Source organism: Aulonocara stuartgranti (assembly GCF_965226115.1).
Source record: "Aulonocara stuartgranti genome assembly, chromosome: 5".
NCBI lineage: Eukaryota > Metazoa > Chordata > Actinopteri > Cichliformes > Cichlidae > Aulonocara > Aulonocara stuartgranti.
In genome coordinates, this window is record NC_138943.1 from 23026181 (window position 1) to 23047087 (window position 20907).

The window sequence follows — 20907 nt, forward strand, 5'->3', positions numbered from 1 at the left end:
AGATGGCTGTGTGGGAAAATCACAGCAGAAATAATTCAGACCGGCCCATCTGGCATCAACAATCGTGCCGTGTTCGAAGTCACTCAAATCACGTTTCTTTCCCATTATGATGCTCAATTTTAACTACAGCGGGTCATCTTGCTCATGTATTCATGCCTTAATGCTTTGAGATGGTGCAATGTGATTGGCTGATTAGTTGTCTGCATGAATGATTTGTACTGAATAATCTGTACGTATATAGATAGATCTACTTTAGTTTATTCAACATAGGAATATAACCCAAAGAAAGATTAATTGGTTCCATTTATAATTGGTATCACTTGTATATTTAGTGCCTACATAGTTAAACTAAATAAGAGAAGTCACTCTGCTTGGGTTTCCAATAAGAACGAACCACTCACGGCAGGAATAAACACAAGTGTGATGGATACCAAAATTGTACTGTATCACCTCATCTGTGAAAACACCTTCAGCTGTGCCATTGCAAACACTTGTTGAAAGCAGCTTTGTCTCAAGCCACAGAGGCTCATACAGCACAGCCCAAGAATAATCTTACCCTCTGGATCTTCATCATAAGCCTTGTCCCTTTATCTCTTTCATCAATTTTCTCTCGACTATAAACCGTGCAGTAAAGCAGGAATGCTTTAAAATCAGTCTTCACAAAAATACTGCCCTTTTGTTCTAGCAGTAGATGACAGACTTTCTGACAAAGTCCTCGGGCACTACATTTGTCAGACCGAAGGAACACAAAATCCTTCTCTGCCACCTCCTGAGTTAAGCTATCCATTCCTAAATGTCTGTGGAGAGTACCACTGCTGTTGGATTCAACACAAAACATCTACAAGAATAAAGAATCCATAGTCTGGCTTTCAGTGAATCAACCTATATAGGTACTATTATATCTTATAACCTTTAAAGAATACCTTTTGTCTAGATACACTGTAGAGTACACCTGACCCAGTCACTGTGCTGAGTAATTGATGATTTAATCAGAGCTGCATGTTGTAATATCTGAGGTTTTAGAGTTGGGAAACCTCGCTACATAAGATCCTGTTCTTACACTGGCTGTTGTTTTGTGAAACATTAAGTGTCTCCTCTGTGTAATGCAAACAGGAAAGATTACATTTAAAAAAATCTAATGTTTTTTCCTCTAGTACTTCTTTATCGTGGATGACCATGCATTTTTCCTGCTTGCCAACTTAACTGGCAGAAAGACACAGCAAGCATCCAAAGCACCACTGAGGCAGCAAAAGATGGCCACTAAAGAAAAGTAGGAGGAACTATAAAAACACACCACTATCCTAGCTTGGACTAGCCAAATGACTGCCTTCACTGAATCTGCAGTGTGCACACAGCTCTCTCCAAAAGGCAAAACAGCAACAATAATCACACCAGAGCTCTGGCATGTAGTCCCGATGTGAGTGTGTGCTAAGGAAAGAACTTTGGGATTTCTGGGAAGGAAAACATGTTGACCTTTGAAAAGTAAATTCATAAAACTTTAACTGGATATAGAAAGAACATATGCTGACAAACCCCTTTGCTAAGGAACCCCTTTTTCCTTTTTTGGGGATTGAGTTTGCTGTTTTGTAACTCTGACCAGACTTTTTTTCCCCCCACAGACTAAATGACTCAGCATAACCCCGGTACAAACCCTCTATGTGTGCCCAGAACTTTGGCTGGTATCTCCAAACTCCTTTCAGCATATTTTGAAGCAATAATCCACAACTTTCGGCAGCTCTTGTAACTTTTATCATCACAGTAATAACATCCAGTTTGCAGCAGAATTAGGCTATAGCTGAGAACAAATGCTTTAATTAGATTTCATACTTGTGTTTGAAATGTGATAGATGGTGAGACGGTTCTACTCAAGGGATAGTTTGGCATTTAGAAAGCATTTTTTCCTTCTTTCCAAGAGTTAAATGAGAAAATCAATACCAGAATGAAGCTCCAGCCGAGTTGCTTAAACTACTTTCCAGTTAAGATTAGTGATATTTCGAGACATGCAGCTTGTGGGGATAGGTTAATTGGATAACCCAAATTGTCACTAGGTGTGAATGTGCAAATGAATGTGAGTGCGAATGGTTGTCTGTCCCTGTGTGTTAGCCTTGCGACAGACTGGCGACCTGTCCAGGGTGTACCCCGCCTCTCGCCCTATGACAGCTGGGATAGGCTCCAGCGCCCCCCGCGACCCTGAAAAGGATAAGCGGAAGTGAATGGATGGATGGATGGATGGACATTTTTTGAGACAGCTTGACTACTGTAAAAATTTCCCTCTGCTTCAAATCTTCATGCGAAGCTCTGTCCCAGCTCTGCATTTAGCACAAACACACTCGAGACCGGGATCAAATTTCCCATCAACTCATGCCAAGAAAGAAGTTTCAAACTGATCCTTTAAGTTTCGTTCATTAATAAAACAATAACCTAAAAATGGGGAAAAAAAAATTATTTCTTGTGTTTAGTGTTATGACATATACAAGTGGTAGGAATTAAGTTTTGTTCCTCGCTTAACACACCGACTTCAACCAGACTGCTTGCCTATATGCTACAGATGCTTTTTCTGTATATGTGAAAAGTTAAACTGTTGGCTCTGCCTTTCTTCCACGTTGTTAGGCCTACTCACTTTCCTTCTTTAAACAGCACATAAAAAATGATTTGTCCTCCAAAGGCGAGGTAACGTGACGGAGGCAGAGAGAGAGAGTGAGACAGAGAGGCAGACAGAAATAAAAAGAGAGAGCGAGAGAGAGAAGACACAGAAGGCCATGTGAAACACCTCATCCACAGGAAGTGGCCAGAAACCCACAAGGCTCAATTCTTCTTCAAGCTGGCACCAGGCGAAGGTGCCGCGGTAGAAAAGGCATTTCTAATTTGAATTAAACAGGGTTTTTTAATCAACATTCCTCTACAGTGAGTGAGCCAAGTTAGCAGGCCCGAACCTTTTTTCCTTTAAGAAGTTTCCTCTGCTCTATTTTTGTACAGAGCTCATTCACTAGTTCACTGAAAGACCTGCACAGGGCTACTGGGTACAGATTCAACTATTCTCTATCTCAATACGGGGGTCCACGAAAAAGAAAAAGTATCTTAGTGCCTGCATTGTGATGCTGACGGTGGTTAAAAACTGCGTTTGGGGAGTTTGACTATTCTTTTCCTGTGGAGAATCAGAATTTGTTCCAAGACCTAGTTTCTCCACTACAGACGTCACGGAGGCATCAGCAGATACAGGACAGATGTCATTTCTTCCATATGCCTTAAAAATTTAAAACTGCAATGCAATATGAGAGCTGAAGTAACCATCTATTTTATGATTTACCCCTTTTTTAATCTGCAGAATCAGTATAAGCACCTGGCGGTCACAGCTGGAGCCAAACAAAGCTTTTCTTCTTTAAGCACCAATCAAAAGCAGGCTGAGGCATACAGGATTTCATACACCTTGTACCAGTGGAGTCTCTAAGCCGCTACACACTGAGGTAGATCACATGGACTTTTCCAGTCCAAGGGAATGAGGGCAGAGGGGGGCAATGGTAGTGGGATGGTGAACAAAGAACTAAGGCCATTGTTTGGATCATACAAATCGGCTGTGACCCCCTACAAAACAGGCTGAGCCACAGTGCTGTAAGCAGTGTCACGTGCGAAGCCTGACCTGAGCTGTGGTACAGCCACGTGGAGGGAGAGCTGGGGTAACAGTAAAGGGTTAGGGCCACGGGGCACAGGAGCAAAGTGATGACAGGGCAGCTGGCGCTTTGTGATTTATGAGGAGAATGTTGTATGTGTCATTTAGGACTCTCTCATAATTTTGCAACTTTAAGATTTTTTTTTTCTTTCACAAGATGAATGCTGAATGATTCATCCTGGAAACTGCTTCCTCATCTGCATTCCCTCTCCACCAGTAGAAAGGAGACAAGCTGATTGAGAGGGAGTCATGATCTGGGTCTGGATTAGGCTGTCCCAGAGCCCAAAGTCTGTTTGGCTGCAAGGGTTTTCCACTGAGTAGTTCACACTTTCCCCCCATATTGCTAGTCAAATGGATTCTTAATGCACCAATAAAAACACAAATACAAATAACGAGATCCTGCCGGTGCTACAATAAAAGATAAAAGGAGCTTTATGCGAGCCAGAATGAGGCTCACTGCAGAGAAAACCAATTCTACCCCACTGCCTTTTATTACATTTGAAATACTTCAGACGTTTAAAAATGAGAACGTAAAAGCAAATTGTACAGAAAAGAAGAATCTAATCAAAGGCGTCACATATACTGTAAATGTAAACTCATGACCATGTCCTCACGGGCCCTCACTGGTGATGCTCTTGAGCCACATGACATATTCTTGGATGAAGCGCCCAGATCCTGACCCTCGACCCTCCCCTACCCCACACCCCCCTTGCCTGCCCTGCCAAAGGAAAACAAAACCCCAAACAACTAGGACACCAAAAATTAACACAGCAACAGCACAGCCTTCGCTAAGGCTAAGAGAGGACAGAGAGGGGACAGCGAGGGGGGGTCTGTATTATGATGTGGCTACTCAACGCAGCCCTGTCAAAAAAAAGATGATGGGCAGCAAAAGAGCAGGCACAGCAACGGCAGGCAGCCGAGCGGCAAAGGGAACAATGCTGCACTTCACAGCTGTTTTTTCCCCTCTTTCTGACAGCCATCCTATAAACACTTTGCTCCGCAGGTGGCAAACAACACATTAACCTGCCACTCGAAGCGCACCTGTGGGTGACTCACAAGTACCACAGTGGGACAATTTTCAGTTAGGCTATCTGAATTTTCTTTGTACAGGCAACCACATCTGAGTATTAGCTGTGCTTTTTTTTTTTTTTTTTTTACAAAAATTTACATCATAAAAGTTTATTTCAGTAATATGTAGCTTGACTGTGTGTCCTCTCCCCCCACCCTGCTGTTTAATGGTTGGATCTTAGCTCTCTGGCTCTTTGCTCACTCTTTTCATTCTAAGATATCAAGACTGCATTTTCCTTCCTTCTTGTGGGGGGGTGGGCTTCTAGGGTGGCTGGCAAGGGGACAAGCAAAGCAGGAAGGCTAAATCTAGCTCTCGAAAGCACAACAAACTGAGCCTTCTCCAAACACACGAGCACCACTGCTCCTCGGGGCAGAGCAACCACTAAGCAAACAGTGCTGTCAGCGCAGTAAATTGAAAGATTCAAACAGGACAACATCATCAGAATACCCCAACCAGCTAGACAGAGTGGACAAACTCCGGTATTGGTTATGAGAGAGAAAAAGTCAACGATACAGGCAAAAACCAAAAAAAAACCAAACAAATCTGGTGTGGTGTGAAATTTAAATATGTGGGGGCATTGATCCAAAACACACTTGCTCTACTTCAGCTTTAAAAGTACAGAAAGGAGTTTAACACGTCTTTCTCTCGCACAGCAAACGAGACGCTCTTTCCCTACCCTTCACTCTTTCTCTTGGAGTTTTGAAAGAAGAGGAACAGACCCGTCGCTGACTAAAATAAGGTTTTTACGCGGCGCCTCTTTTTCTCAGATTGAAAAGACTTCTTTCCTCACCATGGTGTGAGGCTTAACTCTCAGTTTTGTTCACATTTTCCTCAAAGACTTACTGCTGGCCCAGAATGACTAAATATCTGAAAGGCATTCCAGTCCACTTTGGCTCAGACCTCTTACCCAGAGAGCAGCAGGCTGACTTTAATCGTCACAAATCGAGCACCGAGCCCCAAACCCCAAACCGAACAGTTATTTTTAAATTTGTTACAGACTAATTATCACCTTGAGAAATAGATAAATGAAACACAAGGGTCGGGGGTTGAGGGGTCGGGATGAGAGTAATCCTCATTGTAAGAGGAGTGTGAAGTTAAACAAATGCTGCAGGAGACAAGCTGTGTGTTCAATAATGCACACTACAGGATACAGGCTGCAGTCGTTCGCTGCTGCCACTAATCAGACACAGGTGGTGAGAAAGATGAGCCACAAGGCAAAGCCAGGTGTTCAGCATCTGTCTGTACATTCAAAATGCAGAGTTTTGTTTTTTTGTTTTTTCTTCAATTTACTGATTTTCTTTGAGCTGAAAAGCATGCTGTATATTTCTTTTTAGGCTTGCTTTCGCTTTATGGTGCCTATGGCCTGCCGCACCTTTTTTGGGGCAGCTCAGATTACATAATAGCGTTTTAAAAATTGAAACGCCTGACATGCTTTTTTTGGCTAAACATAGGCAGGGCTCTGCTTCGGGCGCCAGCTTTGCCCTTTTTCGCTGCCCCAGCCTCAACCCCTCATCTAAAAACGGGTCACATCTGGCTCGCCACATCCTTCAATATAGTCATTACAGTAAATGCACAATATACGTTCCGCGGAGGTGAAAACAGACCCACAGGTTTCTATTTTACACATAAAAAAAAGGAACTGCACTGAAATAAATGACAGCAAGTCTTAATGTAAAAAGCAGGAAAGGATGATGCCATTTACTCACGTTAGAGGCAGAATTTGTGCAAATGCAGCTGGGGTTTAGGTCGGAGTTAGTGATTTCTCTAATGATTCGGGCAGATCTTAGCCATCATGAAATACCATCAGGAAGTCAAATAATGGGTTCAAAAATCCTTCTGCAGCAAGAGAATGAGCCTGTCATAAAGAACTGTCTACTGCAGCAACACAAGGAGGCTTGCAACAGATGGTAAGGCCCCCACAGAGCCCTGATCTCAGCATCACAGAGTCAGTCTACATAAAGAGACTGAAGAAAATAAAGGAGCTTAAATCAACAAAACAAGATGCTTCAAACCACCTACTCTTGCCAACCACCTTGAAAAACTTTGCAGAAGTGCACCTTGCACTGAGGTTTTATAAGGGGAAGTATTTTTTTTCCCTGCAGTTTGTGTAACTGTACCCGAAATATAAGAAAAAATATCTTCGGCATTATGTTTTCAAAACATACCTATGTTACAGTACGACATGAATAAGCAGGGGGGGAAATAGACGAACGAATGGCTATGTACACGTTTTGTTGTGGCCATTGGGATTTTAGTGTCCCTGTATCCTGTCTGTGACTTTACCCTCTGTGTTCAATTTGTTACTTCCTGTTTTTACATTACAGGGTTTGTCTCTGGTGTCTTTTCTTTAGATATATTTACTGTCCGCTCTTTACCTTGATTATGTCCACCCGTGTTTAGTTTTCCCCTGTTACTTTGTGTCTTTTTTTCCCTCATTGTAACCACTCTGCCTTTACAGAGATTACGTTTGCCGTTTCCTTTGGAAACGTGGATTTATCAACTTTGTTTTTTGGACTTTTTGCTGCCTGTAAGAAAATGGTGTTCAGTTACCTTTTGCCTGTTTTTGGAGCATTTGGGTCATTTTACCTATAACTATAAGATGTTTACATTTTTTGATATGCATCATGTATATACAACATGTATTGCACATTTTTAGATTTTTTTTTTTTACACCTATGGACTGCTTAAAAATCAAATATAAGACTTATTAATTTGAACTTTTACACAACCCTTGAAAGATAATACGAATGTAGCCATACATATTGGAAATATTTTTAAAAATAACTGAAAAGGGAATGGTTTGAATCCTTGCAGAGTTTATTCTTAAATATAGGAAACTTTAAATATAACACACAATGTTATTTTGCAGAATAATATCAGTGAATTTTGAGAAACCTATGGGGCATATGGCAGGGAAAACGACATCAGTAGAATATATAAAAGGTAAGGAGCAGGAAATTTCCCTCAGGAGTTACACTGGAGTCTTTTGTAATGCAATGAAACAAGAGTTATCTTAGACTAGGCAATAAAATGTGAATCCAAAAGTTCTGCTTGCAAATCCAAGCAAAGGGGTTTGCTTGCTTTTGAGGTTAATTTCACAGGCATAACCTACACTAAAAGATGCAAAGCAAGTCTATCAGTGAGTCTCAACCATGGTAACAGTTTACTGCGCATACACACAGACTAGACTAGCAGCAACGTGTCAAGCAGAGACGTGTAATGTCAATTAAATCTAGCAGCTGTAGTCAGGTAAGATACCTGGTCATGATGCAAAATAATTGTGTTAGAATTACCTATTAACTACATACCTATGGCTAAGAGCCATGACTGAAATCCTTCAGATTCCACTGAACTGCATGTTTTAGATTCATTAACAACTTTTAAACTTGAAAAACAAAATGTTTAGATTTGTTTTAATAACAGTAAATACATTTATACAGTTTTTTGAATTTTAGCTTCTGCTCAGTTTTTATAATTGCAAACATTTTCTATTTGATTGCATAGTAAAAGCGTGAAAAAAGCTCCATATAAATGAAACCTACGAATATAAATGCTACAAGTGCTCTTCAGATCAGCTCTAGTGATACTCTCTATCTGTTGAATGCATTTATAGGTACAGTAACACACAAACAATAAGAGATTCCAGATGTCACATTTACACCTTTTTTTAACTATTACTACTATGAGTCCTCTTTGTCACGCGTGTCTGCATTACAACTTAAATTTCCTCCAACTGCGAGAATCAGATTTACTGAGTCGGTTAAAGTGTTGTCTAATTATGTTGCTGCACTCATTTGGCATGGATCCATGGTCTTTGAAACCTATTTTCCTCATCTTCTTTAGTTAATAATTAAAATTGTTATTATGAGAGGTAAAAATGTGTGTAAAAAAGGGGAAGTACTTATACCTTAATCCTTGTAGGAACAACAGACACTTATACTAACCTAGGATTATCTAATTTAATGGCTTTAATATGACCTTGGTTGTTGCTCCTTTTATAACTGCTGTCTTATACAACAGTCAACTGTATATCAGCAGATTATAACCGCTTTTACCTTCCAAGGTTAAAGATGAAACTTACTAGATTTTATTTTCACGACAGTCTTTCATTTCTTCTGATAGGCATCAGTGAGATGCTCCACTACATCAGTTGTTTTCCCACTCTAAAAGTGGCTGTTACAAATATGTTTCATCTCCTAAAAAGCTAATTGCAGACTAGACAGGAAATGTCAGTCTAAAAATGCACTTAGAGGCTACAGGGAGGGCCATCATTTCAGCATCACGCTCTTCCTGTGTTATCGAGGCAGGAATTGACACCCTACCTGAAGGCTGCGGACCACACTAATATTCATCTTTTGGCTTTTAACTGTTCATTGACTAGAAATGTAGTTCAAAGTTCTATATAAAGGCCTCACGCCCAGAAGACCATTTTATTTTTGTTTTACTCATTCAGTATCCCTCTATGCCAGTCTGACCCAGCGCCCCGGAGTACAAAGAACAGCATTGTAGGGGTTACGCAGCAGGGCAAAGCAGCTGCACTGGACAGTGGCTGACTTCACTGGCAATAGCCAACACCTCAACAAAGCCCACTGTGAAGCTCCGTCCACATGAGTGAATAAATAAACTACCTCATGCATCTTTCAACCAGAAGCATCTGCAAAAGGCCCTCAACAAAGAGCACTTTTAATCAAAACAATAAAAACGCAGGTTTGTCAGTATATGATGTTTTTGCTGTCCATTATTATCTCTTGTCATATTCTCTGAAAACTCTGGTTTAGAGCAGCTTTTTAGGTGGTTAGGTTATGTTGGCCGTTATGCCGTCATTTAAAATTTAATGTACTGCAGCAAATTAAAAATTGCTTCATCGCAGAGACCATCCAGCAGGGGAGCGGCTCAGACTCTCAGTGTTGTATGCGGCACATGTAGAGTATGCATCACAACTAAGCAGACGAGTTTCAGAGTTAGGCAAGACCTTCGCAGTGTCGCTCATCCTTATTTTTACTCTTACTTAAAAATTTTGACCATCTTAACGTAAAACTAGCTCATATATTGCCTGTGGCTTCGGAAGATCTGCAGTTTGAGCCCCAGCTCATCCAGTCTAAAGATTGATGTATCCTAAGGCAAGATACTGAACTCAAATTGCCCCCGAGGCATCTATCGGAGTGTCAATGTGTGCGCGTGATAGTTAAATAGAAAGTATTTAAAGGCACAGAATAAAGCGCTGTATGAATGTGTGTGTGAAGGAGGAAAATGTGGCTTGTATCAACATCAGCTGCAAAGCCCAGTATTGCTTCCATGCCTATTGGGGTTACAGACTCACAGCATATTTAAGCTCCCATGCTTTTGTCAAATTTCATAAACGGAGGAAAAACAATTTGTTTGTTATCACTTATCCATTTCAGGGTCATGGTGAAGCTGGAGCCTTTCCCAGGTGCCATGGGGTGAGAGCACGGGTCACCAGCCTGTCGTACGACTATAACACATACTGACAGACAACCTTTCGTGTTCATGTTCACACCTACGGCCAATTTAGAATTACCAATTAACATAACCTGCATGGCTTTTGACTGTGGGAGGAAGACCGAGAGCCTCTGGCGAAACCCACGCCGGCACTGGGAGAATATGGACACCCAGGACGGCCCGAGCAGCTTGTGAATTCAAGCCCGGGACCTTCTTGCTGTGAGACATTAGTCCTAACCTCTTAATGTTACATGTGGCTAATAATTATGTTTGTTTGTGACTACATGCCGATAGCATCCGTTCATTGTTGGTTTGGGTGTTTTCTTGAGATTTGGAAAACCTGATTGCTGGTATATTTTGATTACGGCAAGGATAGCATTAACTGAGCATAAAAGAAATTCACGATCCCAATTAAAGCCTCCTGTGCCAGATGGTTTAACCACCTGTTTATTTTCTGACCTTGCTTCACTTCTAGAGTTTTCCTCCCTGACTGTATAAAATCGGGTCCCTGGAGGCAATAGGTCCTATGACTGCTGCTGTTGAGAGGTTTGGCATACGATAGATGGAGTAGCAAGAAACAGAGGATCAAATCACTTCTTCCTGTCCCAGATAGACACAGAAGAAGAAAGGCCAAGATGAGAAGCGGGGAGGGGGTGTGTGTGTGTGTGTGTGTGTGTGTGTGTGTGTGTGTGTGTGTGTGTGTGTGTGTGTGTGTGTGTGTGTGTGTGTGTTTGGCCTAGGCAGGTTGTGAAAAACAGCAGGTTTCTCCATTGCTCTGGGCGAGTCTCTAATGACTTCCAGACCTGCTCTCATACAGCCTCATGCGTCTAGACTGCAGCTACAGTTCTCTGTCCACACAGTTGCTCTCTCTCTCTCCCAGGTCAGCCCCTCCAAAAACACACACATACACAGACACATACCACTCCCCAACCCACCCGGAGCCCTCTGTCCTCTTAGATAACTACAGGCATTTTAGTCTCAGAGGATGACCAAAAAGACACTGCTACTTTCATCCTCACCCCAGGGATTCGGCCTCAAAGCATCTCAACATCTAGTTGAGGACTTTGAAACAAGAGCTGTCTTTTTTTTTCTTTTTTTTCTTGTTTTTTTAGCACTTTCTGTTTGGTTTCGTGTCACGACTGTGTCCTCTGTGGGTCTGAGTGTTAGTGGAAAATCACATTTACCAGGGAAAAACAAACTTTGTAGATCTTCTAATTGGCCGTGACAGAGCTACTCAACGGCAGAACGACCTCCTCTCATTTGCTGATAGAACATCCCATTGTTTTCTCTCGTCTGGCGGTGGTTAGCCAAATAAATCGAAAAGTGCATCAATCTCGGTCTTTTAGTCAACAACTGCTGTTAGAGCGTGTTTGAGAGAACAAACGCTGCAGTATTATATTGGCATACCCCGGATACAGAGGAAGATACATTTTACAAATCTACCCATGCAGGTTCTGATCAATTTCCAAGCCAATTTCACACTTGGTGACCGTTGGTTACGTGCATAATTCACACATTGCCAAAAGATGAGAAGCTGAAGATGTTCTTTAGACCAAGTGAGCTCGCATTTTTAATTTGAGATTGAATAAAATGTAAGGTCTGCATAACACTGCATTTTTAACTGATTTAGTGAAAATGCTCCCTGTCTTAACCTGCCTCAAACACACCCTTATTCTTATCAAATGTGATAAGCAGTAACCTGAGCACAGAATGATTCACTCTGGACTCTATTATACAACAAGAAAGAGAAGCAACATAACTAGTCTTTAATGTCTCTTCTCAGGACAACAGTTATCTGTCTCTGAATGATTAACTGCCAGATAGTTTATTCTGCTGAATAAGTGAGATGCAACATGCTCAATAACCTGATGATTTATTTGGATACAGCATATTTGAGCCTTTAAACTCATTATTTTTTGAAAGACTTACAAACATCAGGCTCTTCGTCAGAGCCGTCCGGGCAGTCCTTCTCCCGATCGCAGCGCCAGCCCTTTGAGATGCACGTTACCCCATCTTTGCACACAAACTGCTTTGGGCTGCAGGTCCTTGGGGCTAAAAAGAGATAGAAAAAGAAAGTAAGACTAAAAGGATTTCTGGGAGAAAAATAAAAGCAGCTCTTTTTTTTTGTCAATGATCTTTATTCCTGAGGTCTCATTAGGAAGCGGTGTCTGTTGTGAGTCAATAGAAGCTCACACTGGCCCTAATTAGGTTTTGGAACGTTGTTACATGACGGAGGGCAATAGAGAATGGATACACACACAAGAAAAGCAAAATGAGCACTGAAGCAAGCCTGGAAGCAGCTTTGCATAAACTTGCTGCACCTAAATATCCAGGTCAGTATTTGCAAGCCGGTGGCAGAGAAGCAGCTCGTCTGGAGGATATCAAAGAACATCCTGTTCACTGAATTACCCTCCCTCTATTACCCCCCTTCAGTCCAAACTTCCAGGGCGAGGAAAAACTGCCCACTCTAGCCACAGCCAAATGGCAGCGCATATTCAAAGCCACATTAATTCAAGTCCTCTCTGTGCAGCACATGAACACTTTAACAACACATATACACACAGAGAAGCAACAAAGCTGAGTCATTCAGCTTTGGTTTTGGACGAGCAGGACTTACTGTTGAGCGGTGACCAAAAAACAGACGATGGAGTACAAAGTCTTTGGCTTTGAAAATACGTTAAAACAAATGGAAGAAATAATCTCGGTCTCCAAGATTTTACAAACTTAGTAGGAAAACGTAAACACTGACCTAAGCTTTTTAACCATATTTCATTCAACGTGTATTCAGCTGTCACTGAAGTGTAAATAAAGGCAGGGATTAATGAATACTCTGACATGGACTGCTCTTCACATTGTCCCGAGCACTCTTTGTTCACGTCCTCTTGTAAAGCTGTGTTTTATACAGAGCAGATGTTATTTATTATTGCCAGTGTTTGATAAGTTCCCATAAGGTAATCACTGCAAAATAAATTGCTAAATTGTTTCTTTTTAAATCATTCGTCATCAGAAAGAGTAATTCCTACATTACTTAACATGTGTACGTTTCAGTTGCTCTACCTAACTGTAAGGAAATCATACAGAAGTGATGCTTTTTTGTGGTTTTACAGACAGCAGCCTACGATCTGTGGATGTTTATCAGAGTCTATGGTATTTACTGTCTGTCAGCAGCTAGCTTAACATTTGCCATTATGACCACATGCAGCAACATCTTATAAGTACTCGCTTCACAAGGTTCAAAAATCCCAGCAGATATGTGAACGCAAGCTGTTAGCAGGCAACCGGCTAGCTTAGCTAAGATTACTTTGTTGATACCAGAAGGCTGAAGTCTCCTCTTCTGAACAAAGACTGTATACATAAACTAGACTTTTATATACAGTCTATGCTTGCAGCTGCACAACCCAAGCCACAGTGCTAAGCTAAGACATACCAGACCACGCTGAAGACGGAGAGACTAAGATGACTTTGAACCAAACAACATATTCCTTTAATTATATTACAGTTACTGGCATACTGGTAACTAATATAATTACTTGATTCCCCCCCAAAAAATTAATTCATTTTAATAGTACGTTTAACTAAAACGGTTTTTTTATTATGTTACAAACGAAATATAATTTTCTAGTTATATTTAAAGATATAATAAACTGCTTAACATGGTAATAAAAAAGGTAGAATTACAGACATTTTTGTTAACTAACTAGTAATGCCCATGTTAGAGTATTGTTTGGCTTGTTTGTGCTGTTGGCACTTTATCACACTGAGAAAAGTACAAAAATAGAGACAGTAGATGTTGTTTATATGCTACAAATGGGTCATTTTAGCCCGTTGCTAGGTGGTTGCTAAGCATGTATCATTCAGCTTTTGAGGATATAAATGAGATGTTACTGTTGTGAAATTAAAATGATAGGATGCTTTCGCAAGGTGCTGTAGGTGTCTAAAGGGTAAAAACGGGTCATTTTAGCACATTGTTAGGTGTTTGCCAGGCAAAGTGATGGCATTAGAGTATCAACAATATGCATGCATAACTCAGCTTTTCTAGGTTTAAATTAGATCTTACATCAGATGATAATTTTATAAGATGTTACGGGTGCATAAACTCTAAAAACAGGCCATTTTCAAACTGTTGCTAGGCAAATTGATGGCACTGTAAGATCTGATATAGATAACAACCTTCAAGGACCAAAGATAAACCTGCATGCCAGGTTTGGTTGCTCAGCTCCTGATGGTCTAGGAGGAGTTTGTGAACAAAGAAACAAACACACAGATGGCGATTTCATGCATTGTAGTAAGATGGGACCATACGGTAAATAATATACTAAGATTTAGCTTAATACATGACCGAGAAGTGTTGTTTTTACCATTTTGCAAAAGTCTTTCATGGCATTTAAATGGAACAAACCGACACTTTAAAATTTGTCTGTTTTTGTGGATATTCAGTGTTTAAATATCCATCACGAGGCTGGTGTTTTTCCATCATTTGAGTTCAAAGTTTGTTTTTCTAATAGACTCCTTTATTTCTTCCTGTCATTATTTCGAATATAGTGGTCTGAGGGTGATTCTTCCAACATCTTTGACAGCATCGCCTCACTGAAGCGATCCACCCACCTCAGTCCCGCGGCACGACTGATGATTTACATTTTCAGTGTTATCTTAAAAAGTGTGTTGTATAGACGATTATGTAACGCCATTGTGCAGACGAGTCAGCCTCTTTGGGTCAGAATGCGAGGCCAGAAATGGGCATTTTTACCAGAGCTACAACTTAGTCAGATAGAGAGCATGACGAACAGGACGTGGGGGAGTGTAGGATAGCATAGGAGTGGCTTATGGGATGAAGAAGGATAAACAGGATGACGGCATCTACATGTAAAGCTACTCTTCAACTCCAGCAGTGAAAGGAATCTTCAAATGGGGCTCAACCTAAAAACCATGAATTCAACCTGACATATTGCTGCGCACATTCACACGCTCCCCACTTATCCTCCGCTCTGTACCGCTGTGATCACCGTGTGTGTGTGTGTGTGTGTGTGTGTGTGTATGAGTGTGTAAAGGGTCGCCTTTTTTTTTCTCTCTCTCAGAAGTCACAAGGTTTTGAATTATTCATGAAATGCAACCAAGCTTGTGTTAAAGGGTTTCCTCTTTGCTTCTCTTCCCTCTTCTTCGGTGTGTGCGATCATGTTTTTTTGTTTGTTTGTTTAGGGATATCAGCACCAGCCAGAGCAGGCAGCAGTTGTGGTGTATCTGTCTATTGTCTATTGTTTATGTAGATGCTGACACGCTCTGCTGTGAACTCCGCTTTCAAAATGGCTGTGGGGGGAGTTAACAAGCACCTCAGGCTCAGCTGCAAGCGGCTGCTGACAGAATCATATCAGGGAAAATAAGAAGTAGGTCAAGAGGTTAGCTAAGGAAAAGTGAAGCTCAGTCTGGGATGGGCAAAGGGAAACCATTAAAGTAAGTCCTGGGCTACCCAATCTAAATAGCAGGCAATGACAAGTAATGACAAAATACTTAATTTTGGCGAGATCAAGAAAAAGAATCAATCGTATTTTGAATATGCAGGTTTACTTGCATGTGAACTGAGGTAAAACTGTTTAGTCATAGAAGATAGAAGACAGCTGCCAGTGACAACCACTTTACTGTTAGCTGTGAAAGCAGTCTGCTGCTGGCACGATCTGAATTAATATGGTTAAAAGTCGGGGTTTAAAGGGATCCAAGGACAGCTTTAACTGAAAAGCAAATAAATGAGGTCAACAGATGGATAGGCCGAATGATGATATAAGAGAACAAATTAGATGTACGGCATCAATGCGAGAGGAAATGGAGAGTGGGCAGTGAGCTACAACTCCTTGGGGGAAGTGATCTCAGCTTTCAGGACAGGCCTGAAGATCAGAGAGCACACTGAGCTGGGCAGGGATATTGAGATGGGATGGAGGAATGTAACACTTGCTATCAATGAGCTGCCTGTGTGCTTACTAAAGCGGAGGCTGCGGGAAAATGTTTTGAATTGTCGCCATTTGGGACGGTTTATAACCCACTGCCCTCTGCACCCCGCCGCTGCCCGCGAGCCCTCTAAGATGAGCTCTGTCTGCTTGGGAGGAAGAGACCTATACTAAGGCAAACACAAGCCTTGCCCCCAGTCACTGCAGCATTTCCTCAGACACCCACAGCAGAGCTATAAATAAGTTGGAAGTCTGCCCTCTGAGATCAACCAGGACAAAGCTCCAGCAGACACTGAGACTATGGCCTCATCACACACTGCTCAGCAGCGGTTGAGATGAAGGCAGACTTAAAGTACTGTCAACAGTGGGGCTGAAAGGACTCTGAACAGCAGGAAGTTTCAAAGTTAGTTGTTTAAAGGGTCCTTAAGAATACAGGAACTGTTTAAGGGCTCTAACTGTTGCATTTGGCACCTACTTTTGTTCTGTCTACACTGTAGAAACTAGAGACCATTGTGGTTCTTTTTTAACTATTTAGATACTTCATCAGCCTATGAAGAACCCCAAGTGACGTAGTTATGCTGGGACTAGTGTATAAATGTACCTCATTTTTGAAAACCAGTGTAAACACTGGTATAGACATTATGGACTAATATTTGTACAATCACTGGCCACTTCATTAGGTAAATGGTAAATGGCCTGTATTTATATAGCGCTTTACTAGTCCCTAAGGACCCCAAAGCACTTTACATATCCAGTCATCCACCCATTCACACACTGGTGATGGCAAGCTACATTGTAGCCACAGCCACCCTGGGGCGCACTGACAGAGGCGAGGCTGCCGGACACTGCCGCCACCGGGCCCTCTGACCACCACCAGTAGGCAATGGGTGAAGTGTCTTGCCCAAGGACACAACGACCAAGACTGCCCGAGCCGGGGCTCGAACCGGCAACCTTCCGATTACAAGGCGAACTCCCAACTCTTGAGCCACGATCGCCCCTTGCTAGCATTGGTTAAACCAATGCTAGCAAGTTATACCTTGCTAGCATTGGTTTAGACCCATTTTGCTTTTAAAACTGCCTTAATTCATCATGGCCTAGATTCAACAAGGTCCTGAAAACATTTCTTAGAGATGTTGGTCCATATTGACATGATAGCATCACGCTGCTCCTGCACTTTGGTGGCTACACATCCATTAAGCTAATGTCCCATTCCATCACATCCCAAAGGTGCTCTATGGTCACGAAGGCATGGACAACACTCATGTCGGCTCTGTTGTTTAAACAATGATCAGTTGGGGCGGAGAGTGTGCCAATATGATGTCCCCCACACTATTACACCATCACCAAAGTGCACTATTGCTACCAATTCATGATGAATCAGTGCTTTCATGTTGCTTTTGACCAATTCTGACTTTATTGTCCAAATGAAATCAGGATTTGTCAGATCAGGCAACATTTTTCCTCTTTTGCTGTCTTTTGCTGCTTTAGCCTCTCTGCTTCAAAATTGAATGTCTCGTGTTTTCAGACATGCTCTTCTACATACTGTGGTTGTGCAGGAAAATCCCAATAGATCAGCAGTTTCTAAAACTGTGAGATCAGTCACATCTGCCACCAACAAAGGTGACTTAATTCCCTTGGGTTTCCTCATGCTGATGCTCAATTCGAATATCAGAGATGGTCGCCTTGACTAAATCTACTTGCCTCAATGTATAGATCTTCTGCCACATTATTGGTTGAGTACTGATTTAAGTTAACAAGTAATTGAGGAAGCAAAGAAAAGGCTGGTGAATGTATAGTACTTTTCTAATCTTACTGACAAATTCACAGAAAATAAAGGTCCACAAGATACGACATACATCCTGACCATTGGGAAGCTATTGCATCATTTCAGCATTCCAATTAGTAGATCTTAGATAGCTTCAAATTAAACGGGGGAAGAAAGAGATGTGAAGGTATTTAGTTCCTGGGGCACCTCCTCAGTAGTTACTAACCACCAGCTAGTCCTCAGGTTCAGTCCTGAAACTGCTAATCACATCACAGGAGTACTTTCCTTAAAATGGATAGTGACAATGTATCAAAGAGTGGAGTTAGAAATCAAAAAATGAGAATTTCAGTGTAGTAAACCCACCACTGTGATAAGACCAACAGTAGATAGAATACAGATTAGTATTATTATTAGTATTAATATAGGTTATAGAACCTTCTGAGGCCAAACTCTGAACTTACTAAGAATCAGCTTTCTTGGCCAGCCTTACATGCTGATGTTAAGTAGGTAAAATATTTACTATGCACACCATCTTAGCTTAGTGCAGACCTTCCCAAAGTGTGGGGCCCGCCCCCTGGAAGGGGGGGGGGGCAGAGCCATTGCAGGGGGGGCGCGGTATGAAAAGGGGAAAAAACAAGGCTTGGACACTGCTAGCACAGGCCGCCCACACAAACGCAAAGCAGGAGATGAAGCATCGCTGAATATGTTTCCAAACCAACTTCCTTCCAAGCCAAAGACTAGAAAATATGGTGAAGCATATCTTCCCTTTGGTTTCACCTGCACAAGTGCCAGGTAGGTCTCCCCTGCAGAATTGGTTTTCCCTTACTGGGATCAGGCGTTGGGCTCTTCAAATCACGGACAAACAGTATCCCACATTCTTGATTTTTAGTTCACAAACACTTCTTGTAATAAATAACTACTCCTGACATTTTGGAGATGTTGGCTCTTTATACAGTAAAGTTACAGCAGGATACAAATAATATCAGGCTGATCCTGCCACGATTTGTTCCCCCGGTTCAAATCACGGACAAACAGTATCCCACAGCTGCTTATGTTTTTAAACCCATTTTGCACAGAGAGGCATTTTTTGAAAAATGTATTGATAGCAATGTTGAATATTATTACACAGGAAAAAAACAACATGTAAAATAATCACACCGCAACGCCTCTGCCTTTGTAAATAGAGGGACAGTAACTGGTGTAAAACCTGCAGATAGTCAGATTAACAGTATTTTGTCTCCATCTCCCATTCTGCAATTCATCTCATGTAAACAATAACGTGGAGCACAGCGTGACGTTAAAAAAGGCACATACCTTTGACAAACTCTGTATTCCTCGTCCACACGTAAAAGCAAAAAAAGGAGTTTTAAAAAATCTCAGTTTTCGGTGATTCGAAACGCCGTTTACATGTGGACGAAACAGCTGTGTTTTCAAAAATACCCGTGTAGGTGCGGACGTAGCGTTAGAGTTAGTAGTTTATTTTATTACTACCTGTAATTTATTGCAGTTTACTTGTATTTGCTTAATTGTTTACTAAATGTTTGAGGTGTGAAATAAACCGCAATTGAGCAAAATATGGGTGTGTGTGGTTGGAGGATGTGTTTTTTGTGTTTCCCCCCCGGGGGGGGGGACATTTTTCTTGTAAAACAAAGGGGGGCCTAGCAAAATAAGTTTGGGAACCACTGGCTTAGTGTGTTAGCACAGCTGAAGCTGATGAGGCTGATGGGATGGTGATACTGTGTTTGAGGGGAAAAAATGACACTGAGCACATTTCTTTATACCAGATTTCTTTGGACTGAGCTGTTGATACATGTTATCCTGCTTGCACAAGTTGGGGAAAAAATGGTAAATCAGAAATTCACCTTTTTCTTTTTTTTAAAATAGCAAACCTCTAAAGCTATAAATATATTGCAATGCATGTGGCCATACCACCAGGTGAGCCATAAAATAACTAACAGCAAACTGTTTTAAAGTATACAATAAAACAATTGTTATTTGACTGTTAGACCTGCTACCCAAGCTTCATCTCACAAGACTGGAATCTGACTGTCTTTATGAAATAAGAGTTGGGTTTTTCCCCTGACTTTTCCGAACCTAAGTCACTCATGCCATCCACATACACTGAGACTAAGCAGGAAAAGTATCATATAAAATCTTTATACAAAAGAAAACTAATTCAACTGAAACTAAGAAAGCTGCCAGGGGGCATAAAAGTACCAGGAGGGCGTGCTGGCTGAAGTAAACACACAGTGAAGTCATTTTAAACACTTACAGAGAGTTTTGAAATGTCTAATGGGAAACAAACGCCAAGTTTAGTCTACAGAAGACAGCATGTACTCGCACAAATGAAACACTTCAATAGTTTCTCAAAGGTTAAGATGCTGTCACTAATTTAAACATTTTTGCTTCTCAAAATATGTGTCATCATTATGTTTTCTAATATTTAACCAAGGAAGTTTAACATCTTGAGTTGTGTGCTGCAAGTCCTGACCCTGACACAGACTCTGGAAAACTTTGAGTTGGATTTGATCTTTACTGAGTCACCCACTGAGGAAAGAACCCAACCCAGCCGGTTTGATATCGACTTGGAGCTAAATGTCTTGACAGAATTCAACAAAAAATAAATAGAAAATTTCACAGTGGATTCATGGCAACACGCTTCTCACTCTCAAGAAATGGCATCTGACAAACTTGTATAGATATAGAAAACACTGAGGTTGAGCGAAAAAGAAATGGGATATGGGTTTATTTACTTGGCCTATGGGCTGAACTGAGGGGGTTCTGCTAAGTGCCAAAATTGAGGGATGAGCATATCAGCCTCTTTGGCTGCAGTCTGCCAACTCTTCATCCACCTCCACAGCTGAGCCATAAACACTTCAGAATTTTGTAATGGAAGAGGAGGAGAAGAAAGAGGGAGGGAAAAAGTTCCTGTGTTACAAAACAAGAGATAAAGGCTCCAGCTGTGCCTCTTAAACAAAATGGGTTGTAGATGGGTCTTCCAGCGCATTCC

The 20907-nt window shown here is 41.4% G+C and overlaps 1 protein-coding gene across 1 annotated transcript in view; it reads right to left on the reverse strand.

The window, feature by feature from the left end:
• The window catches only part of lrp1aa (low density lipoprotein receptor-related protein 1Aa), a 100047-nt gene that overhangs the window by 68635 nt on the left and 10505 nt on the right, over positions 1-20907 (reverse strand). Inside the window, exon 2 of the mRNA XM_082533344.1 lies at positions 12126-12248. Coding sequence (XP_082389470.1) covers positions 12126-12248 — 123 coding nt within the window. The remainder of the gene's footprint in view (positions 1-12125; positions 12249-20907) is intronic.